This window comes from Sinocyclocheilus grahami, unplaced genomic scaffold (assembly GCF_001515645.1).
Source record: "Sinocyclocheilus grahami isolate Dianchi unplaced genomic scaffold, SAMN03320097.WGS_v1.1 scaffold217.1, whole genome shotgun sequence".
NCBI lineage: Eukaryota > Metazoa > Chordata > Actinopteri > Cypriniformes > Cyprinidae > Sinocyclocheilus > Sinocyclocheilus grahami.
The window spans coordinates 806052-825416 of NW_015505396.1; the positions used below are offsets into that span (position 1 = coordinate 806052).

The 19365-nt window shown below is 35.4% G+C and overlaps 1 protein-coding gene and 1 pseudogene across 1 annotated transcript; both read left to right on the top strand.

Annotated features, from left to right (window-relative positions):
* The first annotated feature begins 4587 nt into the window (after positions 1-4587).
* On the top strand, positions 4588-10437 carry LOC107596334 (otospiralin-like; annotated as a pseudogene).
* A 2196-nt stretch (positions 10438-12633) lies between these two features.
* Positions 12634-19059, top strand: ecrg4b (ECRG4 augurin precursor b). Its single transcript, XM_016287043.1, has 4 exons — positions 12634-12710; positions 13977-14024; positions 14651-14817; positions 18732-19059. Exons 1-4 carry the CDS (start codon positions 12641-12643, stop codon positions 18879-18881), a joined length of 435 nt encoding a protein of 144 aa, XP_016142529.1. The 5' UTR covers positions 12634-12640; the 3' UTR covers positions 18882-19059.
* The last annotated feature ends 306 nt before the right edge of the window (positions 19060-19365 follow it).

Sequence of the window (19365 nt, forward strand, 5' to 3'; positions counted from 1 at the left end):
CATGTCTACGTCACTGTGTGGGAAGATTTGCAGAACACCGCCCAAATGTTTACACAAAGAAAGGCGTAACTTTGATTCTCGCTGTAGTACTGTTGCTGCCGCCGACGCTGTGTTTTGTTGTGAAAGTGAAACTACTTTGTTTGGCCTTCCAAAAGAGGACACGACTAGAAATCAGTGGTTAAGTTGTATTTACAACACTGTTCCAGAACAGTTCAACCTAAATATTAAGATGTGTGCAGAACATTTTACGGAGTATGATGACTGTTTCCTGGGAGAGTAGTCTACAATGCCGGTGTTCTGACAAATAATGCTGACTCACAGCCCGTAAGTACGTTTTCATATTTAAAGAATTTGCCAATGACGATTCAAACGCGAGTTTTGAGCAGTGTAGAGTAGCGCTTGTTGTTTGTTATTTCTCCTATCACAGATGCAGACATGGTTTTATGTTTACGCGGTGCGATGCAGCGCAACATTTAAAAAGACAGTATAAGTCATTATAATCAGTAATTATGTCCCCACTGGATGCTACAAATGCCTTGTTTGTAATGGGTTTTATTGGTTTTGTCTCGTCACACCGGGACACGGCATCATGGGAAGGGACCTAACATTTTCATCACACGCTTGAGGTATTCGGCCAATCACAAACGCACTGGATATCTGGCCAATCAGAGCACACCTCGCTCTTCAGAATGATGAGCTTTGTAAAAATCTACGAGTTTCAGAAAGGCAGGGCATAGAGGAGAAACAATAATGTACAGTATGTGGAATATAATGTGTTTTTTTAACCTTAAACCGCATAAACACATTTCATTACACCAAATACACAAAATAATGTTATTTTTAGCAACGTCATATGACCCCTTTATTTAACTTTTTTTTGCAGTGGAAAATGTTTACTTTTGGCAGGTCAATCAATTAATGAGTCAGAGTAGATGTTTGCAGAATGTAGATGTTTGTAGAAATTTGGATATGTTTCAAATGGTAAGTCAGGACGGGTTTGTTGCATTGTGGGATAAATTAGTCAATGTGCAGTATGCTTTGATTGTATACTGTAAGTTTTTCCAAATGTAGTAGGCCATCCATTTATATAAATATATATATTAATGAAAATGATTTGCATATTGTGAACAGTACACCACTAGCACACTATCACTACTAGTAGTATGCTATAATGAGTGTAGCCTCCAGGGAAAAAGAAAACTTTGTGTTTACATGTACTGGTCACTAGAGAGCGCGGAAGTATTTTGCCATTGTAAAACTATATGCTATAACAGGTTCATCAGTGGTTGGCAACATTTTGGAACCCAGGGATGCCCACTCAGACTCTCTGCCAATCCAGGGACCTCTAATATGAAAATGCTAGCATAACATAAGCAGACATTTCGTTAATAACGTTAACAAGCAATATATATATATATATACACACACACACACACAGTCATGGACAAAAATATTGGCACCCCTGCATTTCTGTCAGGTACTTCTCCCAGAAAATTGTTGCAATTACAAATGCTTTGATAATCTCATGTTTATTTCTTTTGTTTGTATTGGAACAACACACACACACACACAAAAAGACAAATCTGAGACATTCTACACATAACTCCAAAAATGTATTGGAAAAAATTATTGACACCCTCAACTTAATATTTGGTAGTACACCCTTTGGAAAAAAAATTATGGAAATCAATCGCTTCCTTTAACCATCAATGAGTTTCTTACAGCTCTGGCATTTTGGACCCCTGTTCTTTTGTTAACTGCTCCAGGTCTTTCAAATTTGAAGTGTTTCTTCTCCCAACTGCTGTTTTGAGATCTCTCCACAGGTGCTCTATGGGATTCAGATCTGGGCTCATTGCTGGCCACTTCTGAACTCTCCAGTGCTTTGTCTAAAAACCATTTATGGGTTATTTTTGAAACATGCTTTGGGTTATTGTCCTACTGTAAGACCCATGACCTCTGACAGAGACCCAGCTTTCTGACACTGATTCAGAAATCCAGTGCCTGAGGCAGCAAAGCAACCCCAAAATATCAGTAACACCTCCACAATGTTTGACAGTGTTCTTTTATTTGAAACTATTAAACTTCTTTAAACTAAACTAAAATCAAACTAATTAAACTAAAATATTAAACTTATTGACAGTGTTGTGCACAGTGGACACAGGAACGTTAAGATGTCTGGAGATGGACTTGTAGCCTTGAGACAGTCCATGCTTTCCACAACTTTGGTACTCAAATCCTCAGACAATTCTTTACTCTTCTTTATTTTCTCCATGCTCAGTGTGGTACACATGCAGTAGACACACAACACAAAGGTTGAGTCAACTTTTCCCCATTTTAACTAAGACAGAAAAGGTGCCAATAATTTTGTCCAGTGCATTTTTGGAGTTCTGTGTATAATGTCTCAGATTTGCCTTTTTTTCTCTGCTTATTTATGTTGCTCCAATGCAAAAATAAATAAATAAATAAACATGAGAATACCAAAGCATTAATTGCAACAATTTGCTGGGAGAAATGCAGGGTGCCAATATTTTTGTCCATCACTGCATGTACAGTATATACAGTTAGGCCCATGTTTATTTGGACACAGGCACAATTTTTATTATTTTAGCTGTTGACCAAAACATATTCGAGTTGCAGTTATATAATGAATATGGGCTTAAAGTGTACACTCTGAGCTTTAATTTGAGGGTATTCTCATCAAAATTGGAGGAAAGGTTAAGGAATTACAGCTGTTTAATATGTACCTCCCCCTTTTTCAAGGTAATTGGACAATTGACTCAAAAGCTGTTTCGTGGACTGGATTGGGCTATTCCTTTGCTATTTCTACATCAATTAAGCAGGTAAAAGTTCTGGATTTGATATGAAGTGTGCCATTTGAATTTGGAAGCTGTTGCTGTGAACCCACATCATGTGGTCAAAGGAGCTCTCCATGCAAGTGAAACAGACAATTGTTAGGCTTCAAAAACAAAACAAATCCATCAGAGAGATAGCAGGAACATTAGGAGTGGCCAAATCAACAGTTTGGTAAAGAATGCACTGGTGAGCTCAGCAACATAAAAAGGCCTGGATGTCCACGGAGGACAACAGTGGTGGATGGTCGGAGGGTCCTCTCCATGGTAAAGAAAAACCCTTTCACAACATCCAGCCAAGTGAAGAACACTCTCCAGAAGGTAGGTGTGTAATTGTCAAAGTCAACAATCAAGAGAAGAATTCATGAGAGCAAATACAGAGGGTTCACCACAAGGTGCAAACCATTTATAAGCCTCAAGAATTGAAAGGCCAGATTAGACTTTGCCAAAAAACATCTAAAAAAGTCAGACCACTTCTGGAATAGCATTCTTTGGATGGCTGAAGTTAAGATCAACCTGTACCAGAATGACGGGAAGAAAAAAGTATGAAGAAGGCTTGGAACAGCTCATGATCCAAAGCATACAACATCATCTGTGAAACATAGTGGAGGCAGTGTGATGGCATGGGCATGCATGGCTTCCAGTGGCACTGGGTTACTGGTGTTTATTTATGATGTGACAGAAGACAGAAGCAGCCGTATGAGTTCTGAAGTCTATAGGGATATACTGTCTGCACAGATTCAGCCAAATGCAGCAAATATATATATACACACACTGTATACACACACACACACACACATTTTTATATGTATATATACCTATACATTTATAAAAGGCCTGTTTGGAAATATATATAGATATATATACACATACATATTTACAATATATATATATATTTTTTTAAAGCAATTTTTAAACTTTTTTTATTTTTATTTAAAGCAATGAAGCAATGACTGTTATATATCAGATATAACACACACAGTCATGTACTTTCATTCTGTTTTTGTCTCTCACTCATAGGGAGATGCATTAAAAAACACACAGCTACAGTATAGTAAACATTTCTTGATCAAAATATCGGCCCTGTTTTTTTCCCCTAAGTGATTAATTATTTTAAGAGAATTAATTTTTTTTTTACATTTAATATTAATTTAATTTTTATGTGCAACACAAAACTTAATTTACAACAGATCTGTCCTGGAATGTGTTACAATGTGTTAGTTTGGAGACATTAAATGTTTCTTTGAAACTGACACACATACAGACGACATTACATTCTATAAAAGAGAGGTGGAAACCCTGAGAAAGACTTCTCTGAGATCTCTTAAGTCTGTGAATTTTTGCACAGTAAGGCCTCCACTTTAACAAGGGATTCTTTCAACTGTGGACAGAAGTGTGAGAATCCCATGTACACAAAGAGGTACAGAGTAAACAAGCAAAGAATTGAAGGGTATGACATATGAAAGGTCCATGTGAAGGGTAAACAAGACCATTCCAACCCTGACTTCTTAAAGGTCTGGGCACCGTTACACACCACAGTCTCCAGGAATAGCTGCTGCAGGTAATCTTAAGCAGACAAATGATGCAAGATTCTTTTCTGTGGTTCCTTTAATACAATCATGTTTTTTTCTCTCTAAGTGTTTTATGTTTGAATCTCTTTGAAGTTTGAAAATGGGTAGAAAAATAACTGTAGAGCCTTATATTGAGTCTGTTGCTGTGTTACTTTCAGTGGGTGACCATGTTCTGCCTGTGTTTCTCACTCTTCCTGTGTTTGCTTTGGCTTGGACTGCTCTGTCTCACAGATAAGAGAAGCTGACAATTTGGGGATGTGCACTACCTTTCAAATGTTTGGGGTCAGTGTGATTTTTTATGTCTATATTATTATCTCATGTTCACTAAGGCTTCATTAATTAAAAATACAGTAAAAACAGTAAAACTGTGAAATAGTAAAAATTAAAATTAGACGTTGCTAAAAAGAACATTATGTTGTGTATTTGGTGTAATGCAATGTGTTTATGCAATTTAAGGTAAAAAAAAACATTATTTTCCACATAATGTACATTATTGTTTCTCCTCTATGCCCCACCTTTCTGAAACGCATCGATTTTTACAAAGCTCATCGTTCTGAAAAGCGAGGTGTACGCTGATTTGCCAGCTATCCAGTGCATTGTGATTGGCTGAATACCACAAGCGTGTGACGAAAATGTTACGCCCCTTACCATATTGTGATGCCATGTGGATTTCACGCATGCGCGCCAAAGGGGAAACAGGGGAACTGAATTCACCGGAACACCGGCGCCATGAGAAAACACCAATAAAACCCATTACAAACTAGGCATTTGTTGCATCCAGTGGGGACATAATTACTGATTATAATGACTTATACTGTATTTTTACGTGTTGCGTTGCATATCGCGCCGTGTAAACATAAAACCATGTCTGCATTTGTGATCGGACAAACGACAAACAACAAGCACTACTCTACACTGTTCAAAACTCGCGTTTGAATTGTCATTGGCAAATTCTTTAAATATAAAAAACGTACTTACAGGCTGTGAGTCAGAAGCGCCAGACTGTCCTTGCAAATTTGGAACTGCCCCACTTTATAGAAACAGCCTTTGTGCACAGCATTGTAGGCTACTCTGCAGGTTCAGGAAACAGTCCTCCGTAAAATGTGTTGCACACATCTGAATATTTGGGTTGAACTGTTCTGGAACAGTGTTGTAAATACAACGTAACCACTGATTTCTAGTTGTGTCCTCTTTTGGAAGGCCAAACAAAGTAGTTTCGCTTTCACAGGGCTTGCGGCAACCACATGTGACGACCCTGGGCTGGACTCCGCTTCGACCATGGTGAAAGCCGATCCGGCAATTGTATTTCCTCAGCTGCCAGCACGGATCAGCTCTAGGCATGACGAAACGGATATCCTTCTCTTTTGGAAGGCCAAACAAAGTAGTTTCGCTTTCACAACGAAACACACAGTGTCTCCACAACATGGCGGCGGCGGCAAAACAACAATACTACAGCGAGAATAAAAGTTACGCCTTCTTTCTTTGCGTGAACATTTGGGCGGTGTTATGCAAATCTTCCCACATTGTGACGTAGACATGTGGGGGTGTGTTTAAACGAGGCATTTTAGGAGGGTGTGGGCAAGTCTTAACTTTTATAAAGAATATCTCTTTGGGTTTGAGACTTTAGTCTTTGCAACTTTAGGGATCTTATCTATGCACAAACAGCTTGTAACACTCCAAAGAGAAAGGAAAACTTGAAACTGCATCATATGACCCCTTTAAAATAGCTGAATTTTCAGAAGCCATTATTCCATTCTTCATTCCATCACATGATCCTTCAGAAATTACTCTAATGTGCTGAATTGGTGTTCAAGAAACATTTCTTGCTATTATCAGTGTTGAAAACTTAACTTAACTTAACTGCTTAATATTTTTGAAGGAAGTATGACAAATTTGTCAGGATTCTTTGATGAATAGAAAATTCTAAATAACATTAATTTCAAATAGATTTTTTTCTAAGGATGTTAAAGTCTTTACTGTCACTTTTGGTCAATTTAATGCATCCTTGCTTCTTTTCTTAAACATTCTTATTGAACCCAAACCTTTGAATAATGATGTATTGTAATTTTTGACATTTTTCATACATCTTCACCTGTAATTCCAGAGTCGATCCTCCCTATATGCAAAGAACACATGTTGCTCTCAATGATTATTTAATTTTAGTTTAGTTTTTGATTTTGGCCAGCGGTTATGAAAATATGAATGTTCTTTTCTTAATGCAGTGCGCTGTCGCCCTTTCTACATAACATCCAAATCAGTCGAATCATGTAACGTGACTGCTGTGTGCGGTCTCCTGCGGTTCTTGCTCGATAGCCTACTAAAAAAAAGTTGAAATCATACTGACCTGCAGAAGAGACACTGTTTCCCAAGTGCTTTCCATGTGCGCAATTCGAGACGGAGTGAAACACGAACAAATATAGACTCCTTTGCGCTGTGTATAGGCCTATGTCAAAATGTCCGTCTTAGTGAGTTTGCACTAAACACAGTCAGTTATGCGCAAGTCGCTTGATCCATTCAGATGTGATATGAGAACATTAAAGGTCCTGTATGCTAGCTGAAAACGCATGTAAAACGCATAACTAGGTAAATTGAAAAACGCCAATACATAATTAGTTATACAAGCTTGTCAATTCAGCACCATATTATGCACCATAGTAGCACCATGTTAAGTTTATTTATTTATTTTTTAAATTCCATAGTTTTTTATTACTCATTATTTGTTTTAAAAACCATATAACCATGGTAATGAGGACCATGGTTTTACTTGTTGTGACCACTATAATACTAGTCAGTTAAATGCTGGATTCTATGCTAGAACTAGCCTATAGTAAATTTCATTAGGGCAAAGGATAATTGTGACCAGAGGGGCGGGGCCGAGAGCCGTGGGAACGGAGCGAGGCCGGTGGAGTAAATGCTAATGCACGACACCTGCACCACTCACCGGTCTCGAGTCCCACGGAGGAGCTCCGGAAGGATAAAAGGAGGAGTGACAACAGTGCTGGAGGAGAAGGTCCAGGCCTGGATTTTATTTTGTGTTTTGTGTGTAGCAGTCGTCCGTGAGGAGCTGCCGCTTTACATTTATTTTGTGTTTATTTTATTAAAGTTTTGTTTAAATGTTCGTAAATTTTCTGCATTCTAATTCAAAATCAGTGCTTTACTGTCAAGTGCATTTCTGCGTGACAAAAATGCATGATTAAGTTTGTTGCATTTGCTGTGAATTCAGTAATATCTATCAATATTTGTTTCCGTCCTGTTTTATTTATTCATTTATTTACTCCAATTTAAGGCCCTATATAATCCAGCAAAACATTCATGGGGAAACTTGTGGACTGGATGGGATTTGCCCAGAGCTGAATTTTAACCCAAGTCCAGCCCTGAATGGAAGCTTATGAATAATGTGATATCCTTGGCATTAAATCAAGACCTTCAGAAGCACTCTAAGCACTGTATAGATACATGAACTACTACTCTCTATGTAGATATCATTTAGTTTAAATATTCAGTTTTCAGAATAAAATTACTTATTTGCTTTTTATTCAGAAGCAGGGCACGAATAAATAACATGATTAGTCTTAAATTAAGAACAGTGATGCAATTTAAAAAGTCATGCAGCTACTGTCTGCATTTGTTTACTTACACATTACTTAGTAATTACATCTCATTCACATTTATTGGTTTCTACTAGCCTTGAAAGAGTTGCATCTATACTGTCTTTACATCTATACATTTTTATATTTATTCAATTAATTATATACTCAATATCCCTCTATTTGAATCCCCTACAGAGGCAGTGGAAAACCAAGGTGAGTTTTAAATCCTCTTTATAAATTTCACTTGTATAGTGCACTCCTGTGCAATGGGGTCCTACAATGTCTCTTAATATGATAATTGAAAATAAAAATATATATATAAAATGTATAGTTATATGACCTATTTGTGTTACATAGTTTCTGAAAGTCTATCGATTTAATCATATTAAACAAAACTAAAAATGTAAAAAAAAAAAAAAGTCTAAAAGTTATTTCTTTCAAGAAAAAAATTACTTTTAGAATTCTTAGAATGATCACACATGCTATATATATATATATATATATATATATATATATGTGTGTGTGTGTGTGTGTGTGTATATATATATATTGTATGTGTGATCATTCTAATTTGTTACATGAATCTGCAGCAATTTAAATATTACAGTTTTTCTCAGTCGCTTTGGTGCATTTCTCAAATCAGAAATGAAATTCTCAAAACTACTTGTACAACTTCCACATCATCTAGTCATTTGTACACATCATAAAAGCAGTTTCTCATTCTTTTGAACAAGCTGCGATTGCTTTGGTACATTCATGCAATTGATTATGTACATTTGTCTGCGATTGCATTTATCTACATGATCAGTTGCTAATGTCATGTTGCTCAAAATGTATTATATAGTTTTCTGTGCAATAGTCTTACCCCTCAAAACATCCAGTCTTTAATTCATTGTATAAGTCAATAAATGCAAAATTGTTGAACTGCTTGTCATAAAGTGTCAAGCACATTTTTTACACATTATAATTAGACTTTTTTGTAAATTTAGCATGAATTGTGCAAGTGAATCTTGACTTTCAAAAATGAAGAGAACTGATAAACCATTTCTCTGAAATAGCTCAAAGGTTCATCTCATGAATCTTCAGTTGGAAAGCATAAATTTACTGTATAGACAGTGGACAACCCAAGAGTTACAAATTCTAACAATGGACTTTCTCATTTTTTTTATTTTCATCTTTGTGCCCATATTTCTTTTTCCTTTTCTATATCACAATGACATTGTAATGTTTTTTTTTTTTTTTGGTCAGACCACTTTTAAAAGTGTAAGTGGAATTCTATCCAGTCTCTTTCAATCAATATCCCACATACTAGACAGTGGACAACCCAAGAGTTACAAATTCTAACAATGGACTTTCTCATTTTTTTTATTTTCATCTTTGTGCCCATATTTCTTTTTCCTTTTCTATATCACAATGACATTGTAATGTTTTTTTTTTTTTTTTGGTCAGACCACTTTTAAAAGTATAAGTGGAATTCTATCCAGTCTCTTTCAATCAATATCCCACATACAATAATGAGTACATTTGTACATTTTTAAATGGATATATGGCATACATAAGCATATTGCATACTGTTCAATACAGTAACTGTCATCCAAAATGCTGCCATAGTTTACTTTAGGTAATACTAACAAAGTGCACAGTTATATTGACAACATGACTAAGCATTTTGACTATTTTGTTTGTCAAGTCAAGTCAAGTCACCTTTATTTATATAGCGCTTTTAACAATACAGATTGTGTCAAAGCAACTGAACAGCGTTAATTAGGAAGATAGTGTGTCAATAATGCAAAATGACAATAGTAAACACTCATTTTTCAGTTAAAGACAGTTCATTGAATTCAGTGATGTCAACATCCAGCTCAGTTTAAATAGTATCTGTGCAATCAAGTCAACGATATCGCTGGAAATTAAGTGTCCCCAACTAAGCAAGCCAGAGGCGACAGCGGCAAGGAACCAAAACTCCATCGGTGACAGAATGGAGAAAAAACCTTGGGAGAAACCAGGCTCAGTCGGGGGGCCAGTCATATATTAAATCAAATTACTCCAAAATAAGACTTTTTTCAATGCACATTATAGCCTCATGAATCAAGACAACCTGGACACAGTGAATAAAGACAAACAGATGTTTAGGAAAGTGCATGATTTACTGTAGATCTGAATATTGATGTTCTATGAAAGGATCTGTTCTTGAATCTGTCCTGCTGACCTTTTTTTTTTTGCCTTTCTGCTTGGCTTGTAGCTGAATCAAGGGGAAAAAGGAGTGTGCCTAACTGGGCGCAGGCATCTTCAGACTTTTTCGCCTGGATTGAAGAGCTGCGTTCTCACGCTGGCTATGACAAGATTGAGGAATTGGCCAGAACCTTCTGGGGTCGCTTCCCTTCCGCCAGCCGCCTGGGTTATGACCCTCCCGCTCCAGAAGAATAATGCCGCCTGAGATGGAGTCTGTGTTGTGGAGGCTATTTGCCCCTTTCATTATGGCACAGCTCTTGGACAAAGAGACAAACAGTCTTTATTATTTAGCTTAACTTGATTTAAGACAAGATATCTTGAGAAAGGTTCATTTTATTTATTTTTTGGTTAAAAGTTACATAAAATCCCTTATGTAACAGCATCCAAAATCCAGTAAAAGTGTCTTCCTCACAAACTGTCTTTTATTGCTTGGACAAAATAATTACTCCTCCTGGTTCTTCTTTAAAATAAATGCACACTCTGGATTTTTACTTGCTACAAAATAAATCAAATATAACATTATAAATGTACGCTACACACAGGTATGGTAGAAGGGCAAATAGCTTGAGCAGCACAACAGAGCTCGCCAGGTGTGCTGTTATCAGGTGGGAATGCAGTCCAGGTGCATAGAGATGACCTCTAAGTGAGAGTCATCCCCCTCAGGACAAATACAGTACATGCAGGAACATGGTCCTTATGTGTTTGACTGCAGCAAAATCACTCCAGTATAATATGATGTGTACTGTTTACTATCATGAGTGTAAGATTTTAGAAAATACAAAGAAATTTAAACACATATAAAAACAAGTGTTTCAGTGATTCTCTTTTTAATTTTAACTTTATTTTGGCTTGTTTGGATATTAATTGATTTTGTGGTAACATTTTACAATACGGTTCAATCCATTGACAATAGTTAACTTTACAACTTCGCTTCTGGCCAAAATACCAGTCCATAATCCAAAATAAAGTTTCCTCCAACAGTCCACCACCTGTTGTCCTCTCACATCAAAATCCACAGACATGGATGGATTTGTTTATTGCAATTTTTTTTAAATGGCTTAATTATGGATTTGTTTCTTATAAACACTTAACTTTTCCCTTCGTAAGACATTAATTGATGGACTGGAGTCGTGTGGATTACTTGTGGTTTATTGTAATGTATTTATCATCTTTCTGGACTCTCATTCTGACGGCACCCATTCACTGCAGAGGATCCATTGGTGAGCAAGTGATGCAATACTAAAATAATCCAAATCTGTTCTGATGCAAAGCGCAAACTTAATCTTGGACGATTTGAGGGTACATTTTCTGTGAATTTTCACTTTGGGGTGAACTATTCTTTTAATGCGTTAGGTATCATCAACAACATTTTTACAGCATTTATTAATCCAGGTTAATGTTTGAAATGTTAAAAATGCATGTAGTAGAATATGCAGAGATTACTTTTATTGTGCATTATTGTAAATTGTTACTGACTTTGATGCTTCAAAGTAAGGGGCAGAGCTTTTACCTTTCATCCATATGTTTTACATGAAAAAAGATCCGAAGAATAATTTGATAAAGAATGGAAATCTTCTGTGAGTTCCACTAACTGCATTAAATGACTAGCATCTGGTGCATTGTGTGGCATGAGAACTCTGCTCTGACTCTTGTCAAGAGTTCAGGAATTTTTTTTTTTTTTGTGATCAAAATGTTTTATTTGTTTCAGAACTCAAGCACCCTATGAAATAGCCATAAGCCTTAGCGGATGTCCTACAGCATGCAGGCACTTCAAAGCTGCAGCAGGAAATTGAGTTAGAAAGAAAAAGAAATATGTTTATTACATCAGGAAAAACATCTGTCCCCCTCCCAAGTTGTTTTGCTGCTTCTGTCTGAAAATATACCCTCTAGGAAAACTGTAAATAAAAATGAGCATAAAATAGGATTACTAAACTCATAAATTAAATATTTAATATTCAGTCTGTTTGCTGTTACTGGGCAATGGCAATTTAGAAACCAGTCAGTGATTGCTGAATATTCCTGATATTAATAAATAATGCTTTTTACTGCTTATGATAATCGTTCTTTCAGCAAGAAGGTGTTGACAGACTAACTTTATGATGAAAATACTTTTTGTTTCAAAAAGTTGATCAAAACTTAATTTAACTAAAACCCTGAGACCCTGAAACAACCGTACAAGCAACCAAACCACATAAAGCACACTTCAAACATCACACTGTGGTACTTATAGAGGTAGGGGGTTTCTGTTGGCCTCCTGTACACATTCCTCCACAAGCGCTAACAGGTTGCCTGTAGGAATGTTTGCCTGTTCGTCCAGGATGGTGCCTCATCATTCATCTCATCCCTAACCAAATCCTTTCCCAGCACACAGTGCAGCCACAGCTGATAGAACAACAGCATGTCACTCCACAGCCTCTGTGTTCAAGCCGTCCTTCTCATCAGCATCCTGTCTCTCTGCTCACCCTCAGGTATGTCATTTAAAGATTTCCATACCATTTTGGGGCTTTCAGACACCACATATTAAAGTGGCTTCATTAGTTAATGAGGGTGTAGTGAACTTACAAGCCTTGTAAATGAGTTTTATTAAGTGTGACATGAAACTCTGTAAAGTGTTTTAACTTTTAACTCAACTTTAAAATGTTTCAATGCATGTGTAACAGTGACTCATGGTTTCAGTATGAGTAAAAAAATAAAAAAATAAATAATAAAGACAAATATTTTTATATTTTAAAATATTTCAATTAGTTATTCGTCATCATTAGTTTAATTTATACAGGAAAAAACATGGTTGAATTGCATTACGTTTTAGTATTGAACATTTTATTTTTTAAACCAATTTGAAATTACATTTCCAACCGCATTTCACTGTGCATAAAATAACCTGTTTTACAGTGTATTATTTAGAATATGAGTTTTCTTTTAAAATATATTTTTTTCAAAATGCAAAAATATTTCTTTTGAAATCTAATCAACACAACCAGAAACATTAAAATAGCACAAGCTACAGTTAAGGCATATGTGGAAGCAGCAAAAAAAAAAAAAAAAAAAAAATATATATATATATATATATATAGTAAATGCTGTATATACAGTTGTTTTGTTGGCAAGTTTAAACTTAATCACAGTTGCATATCTTTGATGCAGATATAACACCCCTTGCATTACAAATTTGGCATGTTTCTGATTTGAGATTGTTTCAGTTAAGTTGTGTGACCATTGTCCTGTCACAAAATAATGTACTGGCTTTTGAGTCATGATTGGCAGTCATTTTTTTCTTGCTTGATAATATTAGGACATGAAAGATCTTGTATCCGAATATGCATGATAAATTTAAACTTTTGATAAAACCTTTTTCGTAGCGCTCCCTGTAGGCAAAATGTGACATAATTTGGCCTGCATCCTCAGAATGTCCTATTGTCTATATACCAGGGGTGTGTCCAAGTGTCCTGAAGTTTGGACTTCGGAATATATAGGTTAATTAATCATTGGGGGTCACATTTGAAAATGTGAATGCTTAATTTATGTGGGTATGACTTGTCTGTAAGCATTTTGTAGCATTCCTCAAAAATGTACATTATTCTGACAAAGAGACTAATGTAAATAAAACTAATAAAATAATAAGGAAAATCTGGGGGGGGGGAAATGCAGTAAGTTTCAGTCAACTATAATTTCCATATGGGTGTTCCCGACTGATATGGATATTGCAGATAACTTTATCGGTTTGCTTATTTTAGGTGGTTCATCTGGGAGTAGACTACAGAGGATCCTAATGAAACAAGATGGTGAGATGATGTCAGATGTATATATATATATATATATATATATATATACAGTATAATATATATTTTACAGATTTTAGTGATCTATGGTTTATAACTCTCTTTCTACCAGTCCATATTCCACCTAATCACCCATCCTGGCCATCATGCCAATAGTTTAGTCATTTACTCTAAATCCTTTAATTATAGCCTGATGCCCTCCATCTTTTCCTCCATCAATTCTTCAAACTTGTCCAGAATTCCCCATCAGCTTCTGACCTCCAAAGCTTACAGAGTTTGATGGCTGATATGTTCCAAGGGAAGATAACATGGATGATTATAAACAAAAGACATTGCTGATATTTATAACATGGAGGTGTGGAAGCTTTGGGCTATAGATCAGGTCAGAGTCTCTGTGTGTCATCATCAGAGTGAGATAATTGGGCAGCGGTTCTGTCCCTTTAGGCTGTTATCATCCTTTGCGCTAAAGCACGTTTTTCTTTTACACTGATCTGGGGCCTGCTCTTTCAAACTCTCCTGGTCTGTTAAAATAGTAAATCTAGTTTTGAATTAGATAGGAAGCATCTAATCATACATAAGCATATAATCTCTGACTCTGGCTTTGATTTTTTCCTATTCTCTTTCCACAGCAAAGGAGCTGGAAGCCAGGCCTAAAGCACAGATCGCAGTGTCGCAGTCCAAGGCTAAAGAGTTTCTGTCAGTTTTTCACAGGTCTAAGAGAAACGTATGGGACCGGAGCCGTCCTGATGTCCAGCAGTGGATCCAGCAGTTCATGTACATGGGCTACGATGAGGCAGTGAGTAAAACAGTAGTGTCAATTACTGTATGTAATATCCATATCTAACATATCCAAAAAGTACATTTGCACTCACATTGACTGTGTTATCATGCAGTCTGCCTCATCATTTTATTTTTAAGTGCATTAAAAATTCACACTGAATTAAATTTTGATATAACCGTTGGATGTCAAGTAGTTATCAGCAAAGTCAAATGAAGCTGAGCCTAGATATAGTTACAATGAGGACGAGGTAATGTCTTGACTCAGTTAAATCTAGAATGCTTCGAAGATTTCACTATGTAATTAGTGCTGTGCAGCTGACTATTGATGCATATCATAACACTACCCTTACCAAAAAGTAGTATACTTCAAGTTTATTTTATTAAGTATACTTAAGTAAAGTTCAAGTATATGTTTAAGTATATTTTATGTAACAAGTATACACATATCAGTGTACTAGTAGTATACTTGTAAGTGTACTATTTCAATACTCACTGGGACTAAATTGGCCCCATTTCTAGTATATACAATTATAATTTTAAGTATACTTTAAGTATAACAGTAGTAAACTTTAAGTACACAACTAGTTTACAACAATATGTTTAGCTTGTACTGCAACTATACTAAAAGTGAACATATGAACACTGATAGTTTTCTAATTAAATACTTGTAGTAGCATTTTTAGTACACTTTGAAGTATAGTCTTAGTAAATTACTAGTTTAGTAGTTGTATACTGCAAGTATACTCGTAAGTTTTCTTTAAGTGAACTTTACATTATACTTTAAGTATACTACTATGTCCCTATTTAGGTATTAATTTGTATACATTTTGTTATATAAATATCTGAACATACAAAACACCAAAAGAAAGAACAGGGTATCTGCTTGTAAACAAAAACATTTTATTCTAGCTTCATGCATTCTTTTTTTAAACACTTGAATGTGTGTAAGTTTCATAAAAAAAAAGAAAAAAGAAAGAAAGAAACAACATTTTGAACAAAAAGCTGAAAAAAGACTATTAATTGGATTCAGAACGATAATCAAAACGTAGATAGCGTTGATCAACACCCCAAAGCTTTACAGTCATTATTAACTCTTCATTGGTCAACATTACATCAACTTTACACAGTTTTGATGCTGTTTTATGTCTAATGATCGTGTTAGATTACATGTGGAAGCATCTGTTGTTTCGGTTTCTACTTCACTTGTGTTTTTTGAAAATTCTGTACAGAAAATGTGTACTAGCGCCCCGTACCGTATAACAATGAAAACACGGATTCTAGGAACACAAGAATAGCTCGAATATATTCAGACTTTTTCTAAGTAGGCTATAAGTCAAGTATACTTAAATGTCATTTTAAGTATATTTCTGAGAAGTACACAAAGCCCATTTTTGAGAAGTACATTAAAAGTAGACTAAAAGTATACTTTCCTATTTTTTTAGTTTAAAAGAAATATACTAATAGCACACTTGAATAAGCTTCTTTTCCGTAAGGGTAGTTCAACTGCTGGATACAGCTGCTCTTATGTGTATGTACAGTACGTTTTACTTTCTTCTGTTTAAAAGGCCTGTTCACACCAAAACGAATGTTCAGTGTGATAAACATTTTAATTTGAATGGATGAGATTTAATGGTTTGTTTAGACTACTTTTTTTTTATTGCTTGAAAAGTGTAAACAATCGAAGAGGTGTTCTAGTCCCTTTTATTATTGCACTGCAAGTAAATATGACCAACCAATAAGATTTGCATTTTGGTCACATGCTGAGTACAACTGCTGTTACATAAAACTACAACTTGGAGGCACTCACCAACAGTCTATTTTGCTACGTGACTATGTGACTAGAAGAGGAAGATTCTAGAACTGGCCTTGTGAGAAAATGGGTCCTCCCTTGAAATTAGGTATCCATCAACTATCAGTTAATAGTTATTCTAAAAGCACAAAAATGACATTAATTATGTGTAAGAATTTTCATGAATTAATCGCTTTTTTATTGCTAATATATAACAGCATGTAATGAAACTTAAAAACTGAGATTTTCCCTGACTTGGAGTTTCTGCGCACAGGTGCCTTCTGGCTTTCTGTATGAATGAAACATGCATTATATGTGTTTATAGTGCTCCATAATGCTCAGAACGCCCTATTTTGAGTAAATATAGGACAAATAATACTTATTTCAAAATTTAAAGTAAACATATGCAAATTGTAAGTCGGAATCGCTTGGGGTCCTAAAGGAGACCCTGATTTCTCATGACACCGACTCTCTTGTCTCTGTACTCTTGTATTTGTTGTTTGATAAACACCATAGCGATTACTAAAATCTGAATGCTTGTCTGAAAACATGTAATTACTGTTTTACTCCCTTTCTTCTCCGTAACAAGTAAGTGCCGCTCTACCTATACTGTCAGAACCTGAATTTGCATTTTCATTCAGCCTATCTGCCATTTTTCACACATTGATCTGAACAGACAAATCCATGTGAAAAACAATTTGCACTGAACATTCCTGTTGGTGGCCTAACACAGTAATTTTAAAAAAAAATGTGCTATTTAATTTATTTTATTTTATTTTAGAATTCCTCACAAAAAGCTATCATACTAATTCATTAGACCTGGAATTAAGTCTTGTTGACTACTTTCATGGTACCTTTATGGTGCTTTTGTGTCCTATTTGAAGCTTCAGTCCATATTCTTTGCAAATAAATGGAGAAAAAAATATTAGTAACATTACATATATATATTACAGTACATATTATGGATGTCACAATTCTCAAATAACGTCCATTTGAAAAAGCAACACACAGACATCTTTCGTTGTAATGACTTGCAATGAGAAGCGTTTCTAAACCTGTTGTCCAACAACATTATAACATGTTTTTACTCCACGACATCAGTCGAACGTTTGAAATAACTTCCTTTTGTGATATGATGTGGCTTCTTATCACAGCATGAGGCAGAAAATCTATTATACACTGTAATAAAGGCTATGTCGATTAGCAAATATTCTTAATTATTATGAGATGGCTTGAAGAACACAGATAAACCATATATTGCTGCAGTTGAGTGTTTATTGTCTTCATGTTTCATCATTCAAAAAGTTTCTATCTTCTTTTTATTCAGTCACAGCGATAGCTGGATGCCTTTATCCATATTAGGGATGTCCTGCATCATGAGTTATATTACTTCTGTGATGCATATGTGGCGTTTCTGCACAAGGGGCATTTATGGCTTCCAGTATGAATGAAACAGATGTTACCTGTTTATATAGCTCAATAATGGTCGATCCATCCTATTTTGGGTAAAAATAGGAAAAATAATTCTTTTCTCAAAAGAAATTTTAAGTATATCTATATATGATAATCCATGTTTTTCTCCAATGTACATAGGTGTACAGGTGCCTTATCTTTTAAATTGTTTTACAAATCACATTTTAAATAGCAAATCACACAAAAAAAAACACTCTGATGTGCCAAGCCATCAAAACCAAAAATTGTGGTTGATTGAACCGTGGCCTAACTTTATTGTTGCATCCACTTATACAGTAATTACCAGTACTTATGTACTAGTACTTATTTCTCTTTTTGTGTTCCATGCAAGAAAAAAGGTCAGATGGGTTAGATGAGTAAATGATGAAAGAATGTATGGTGAATTTTCATTTTTGGGTGAACTGTAATTTTGGTTATTGTTATTATTATTATTATTAATATTTTAAATTTCTTTCATCAATACATTTCATTAAGTTCCTGGCATGATTCGTCGTGACACTTGTGAAACTGAGTTAGAGTCTGGTCTGCAATGTGCATTGATTTCATTCACTCTGTTTCCACAGTAATTGTCTATCATTCTCTGCACAAAAAAGAGCCGAAATGTAACCTAAATCCTTTTCCATACAGCGTCATATATCCGCTTTCATTTCACTGTTATGTACTTCCAGAGACTTGAGACTGATATCTCCTATTGGATGGACCAGGCCAGATCAAATGACCAGGGCCGGCAGCATCATCATGATGAGAATGCACCTATGAGCCAACAGGACCCCAGTTCCTACAGACACGGGGCCAATGTCAATTATGATTACTATTAAGACCCCTAGAACCTAACATTCGCTGTGAGAGCTGGAGACTACTGGTGGTTCTGTAAATCACTCTGTGGCAATGTACATACCACAGAACCTAGTATGTCCTGCAGATGATGTGTCATTTATTTTTTTATTATGCGACTATGAATTTGCAATTGCTTTAGGGGAAGCAAATCAAAATAGAGAGAGGAATGAATGAATGCACAGTGAATAAAAAAAAATCCTGTTTGTATTCTATGATTGTATTACATCCTGACTGTTTTGTAAATATAATGGTAGTTTGAAGCAGCTACATTTTAAATAAAGCTTAAAATGATGTAACAGGTATTGTGACTCTGACACACTTGCATAGGCTTGCATAAGCATGTACAAAAAGGATATGCATATAGATATGACTCACTTAACTACAAAATGAATGGGCTCAGAAGCCTCAGATTAACAGACGCAATGATTTCATGACTCAATTCATACAAAGGAAATATAAACCTCA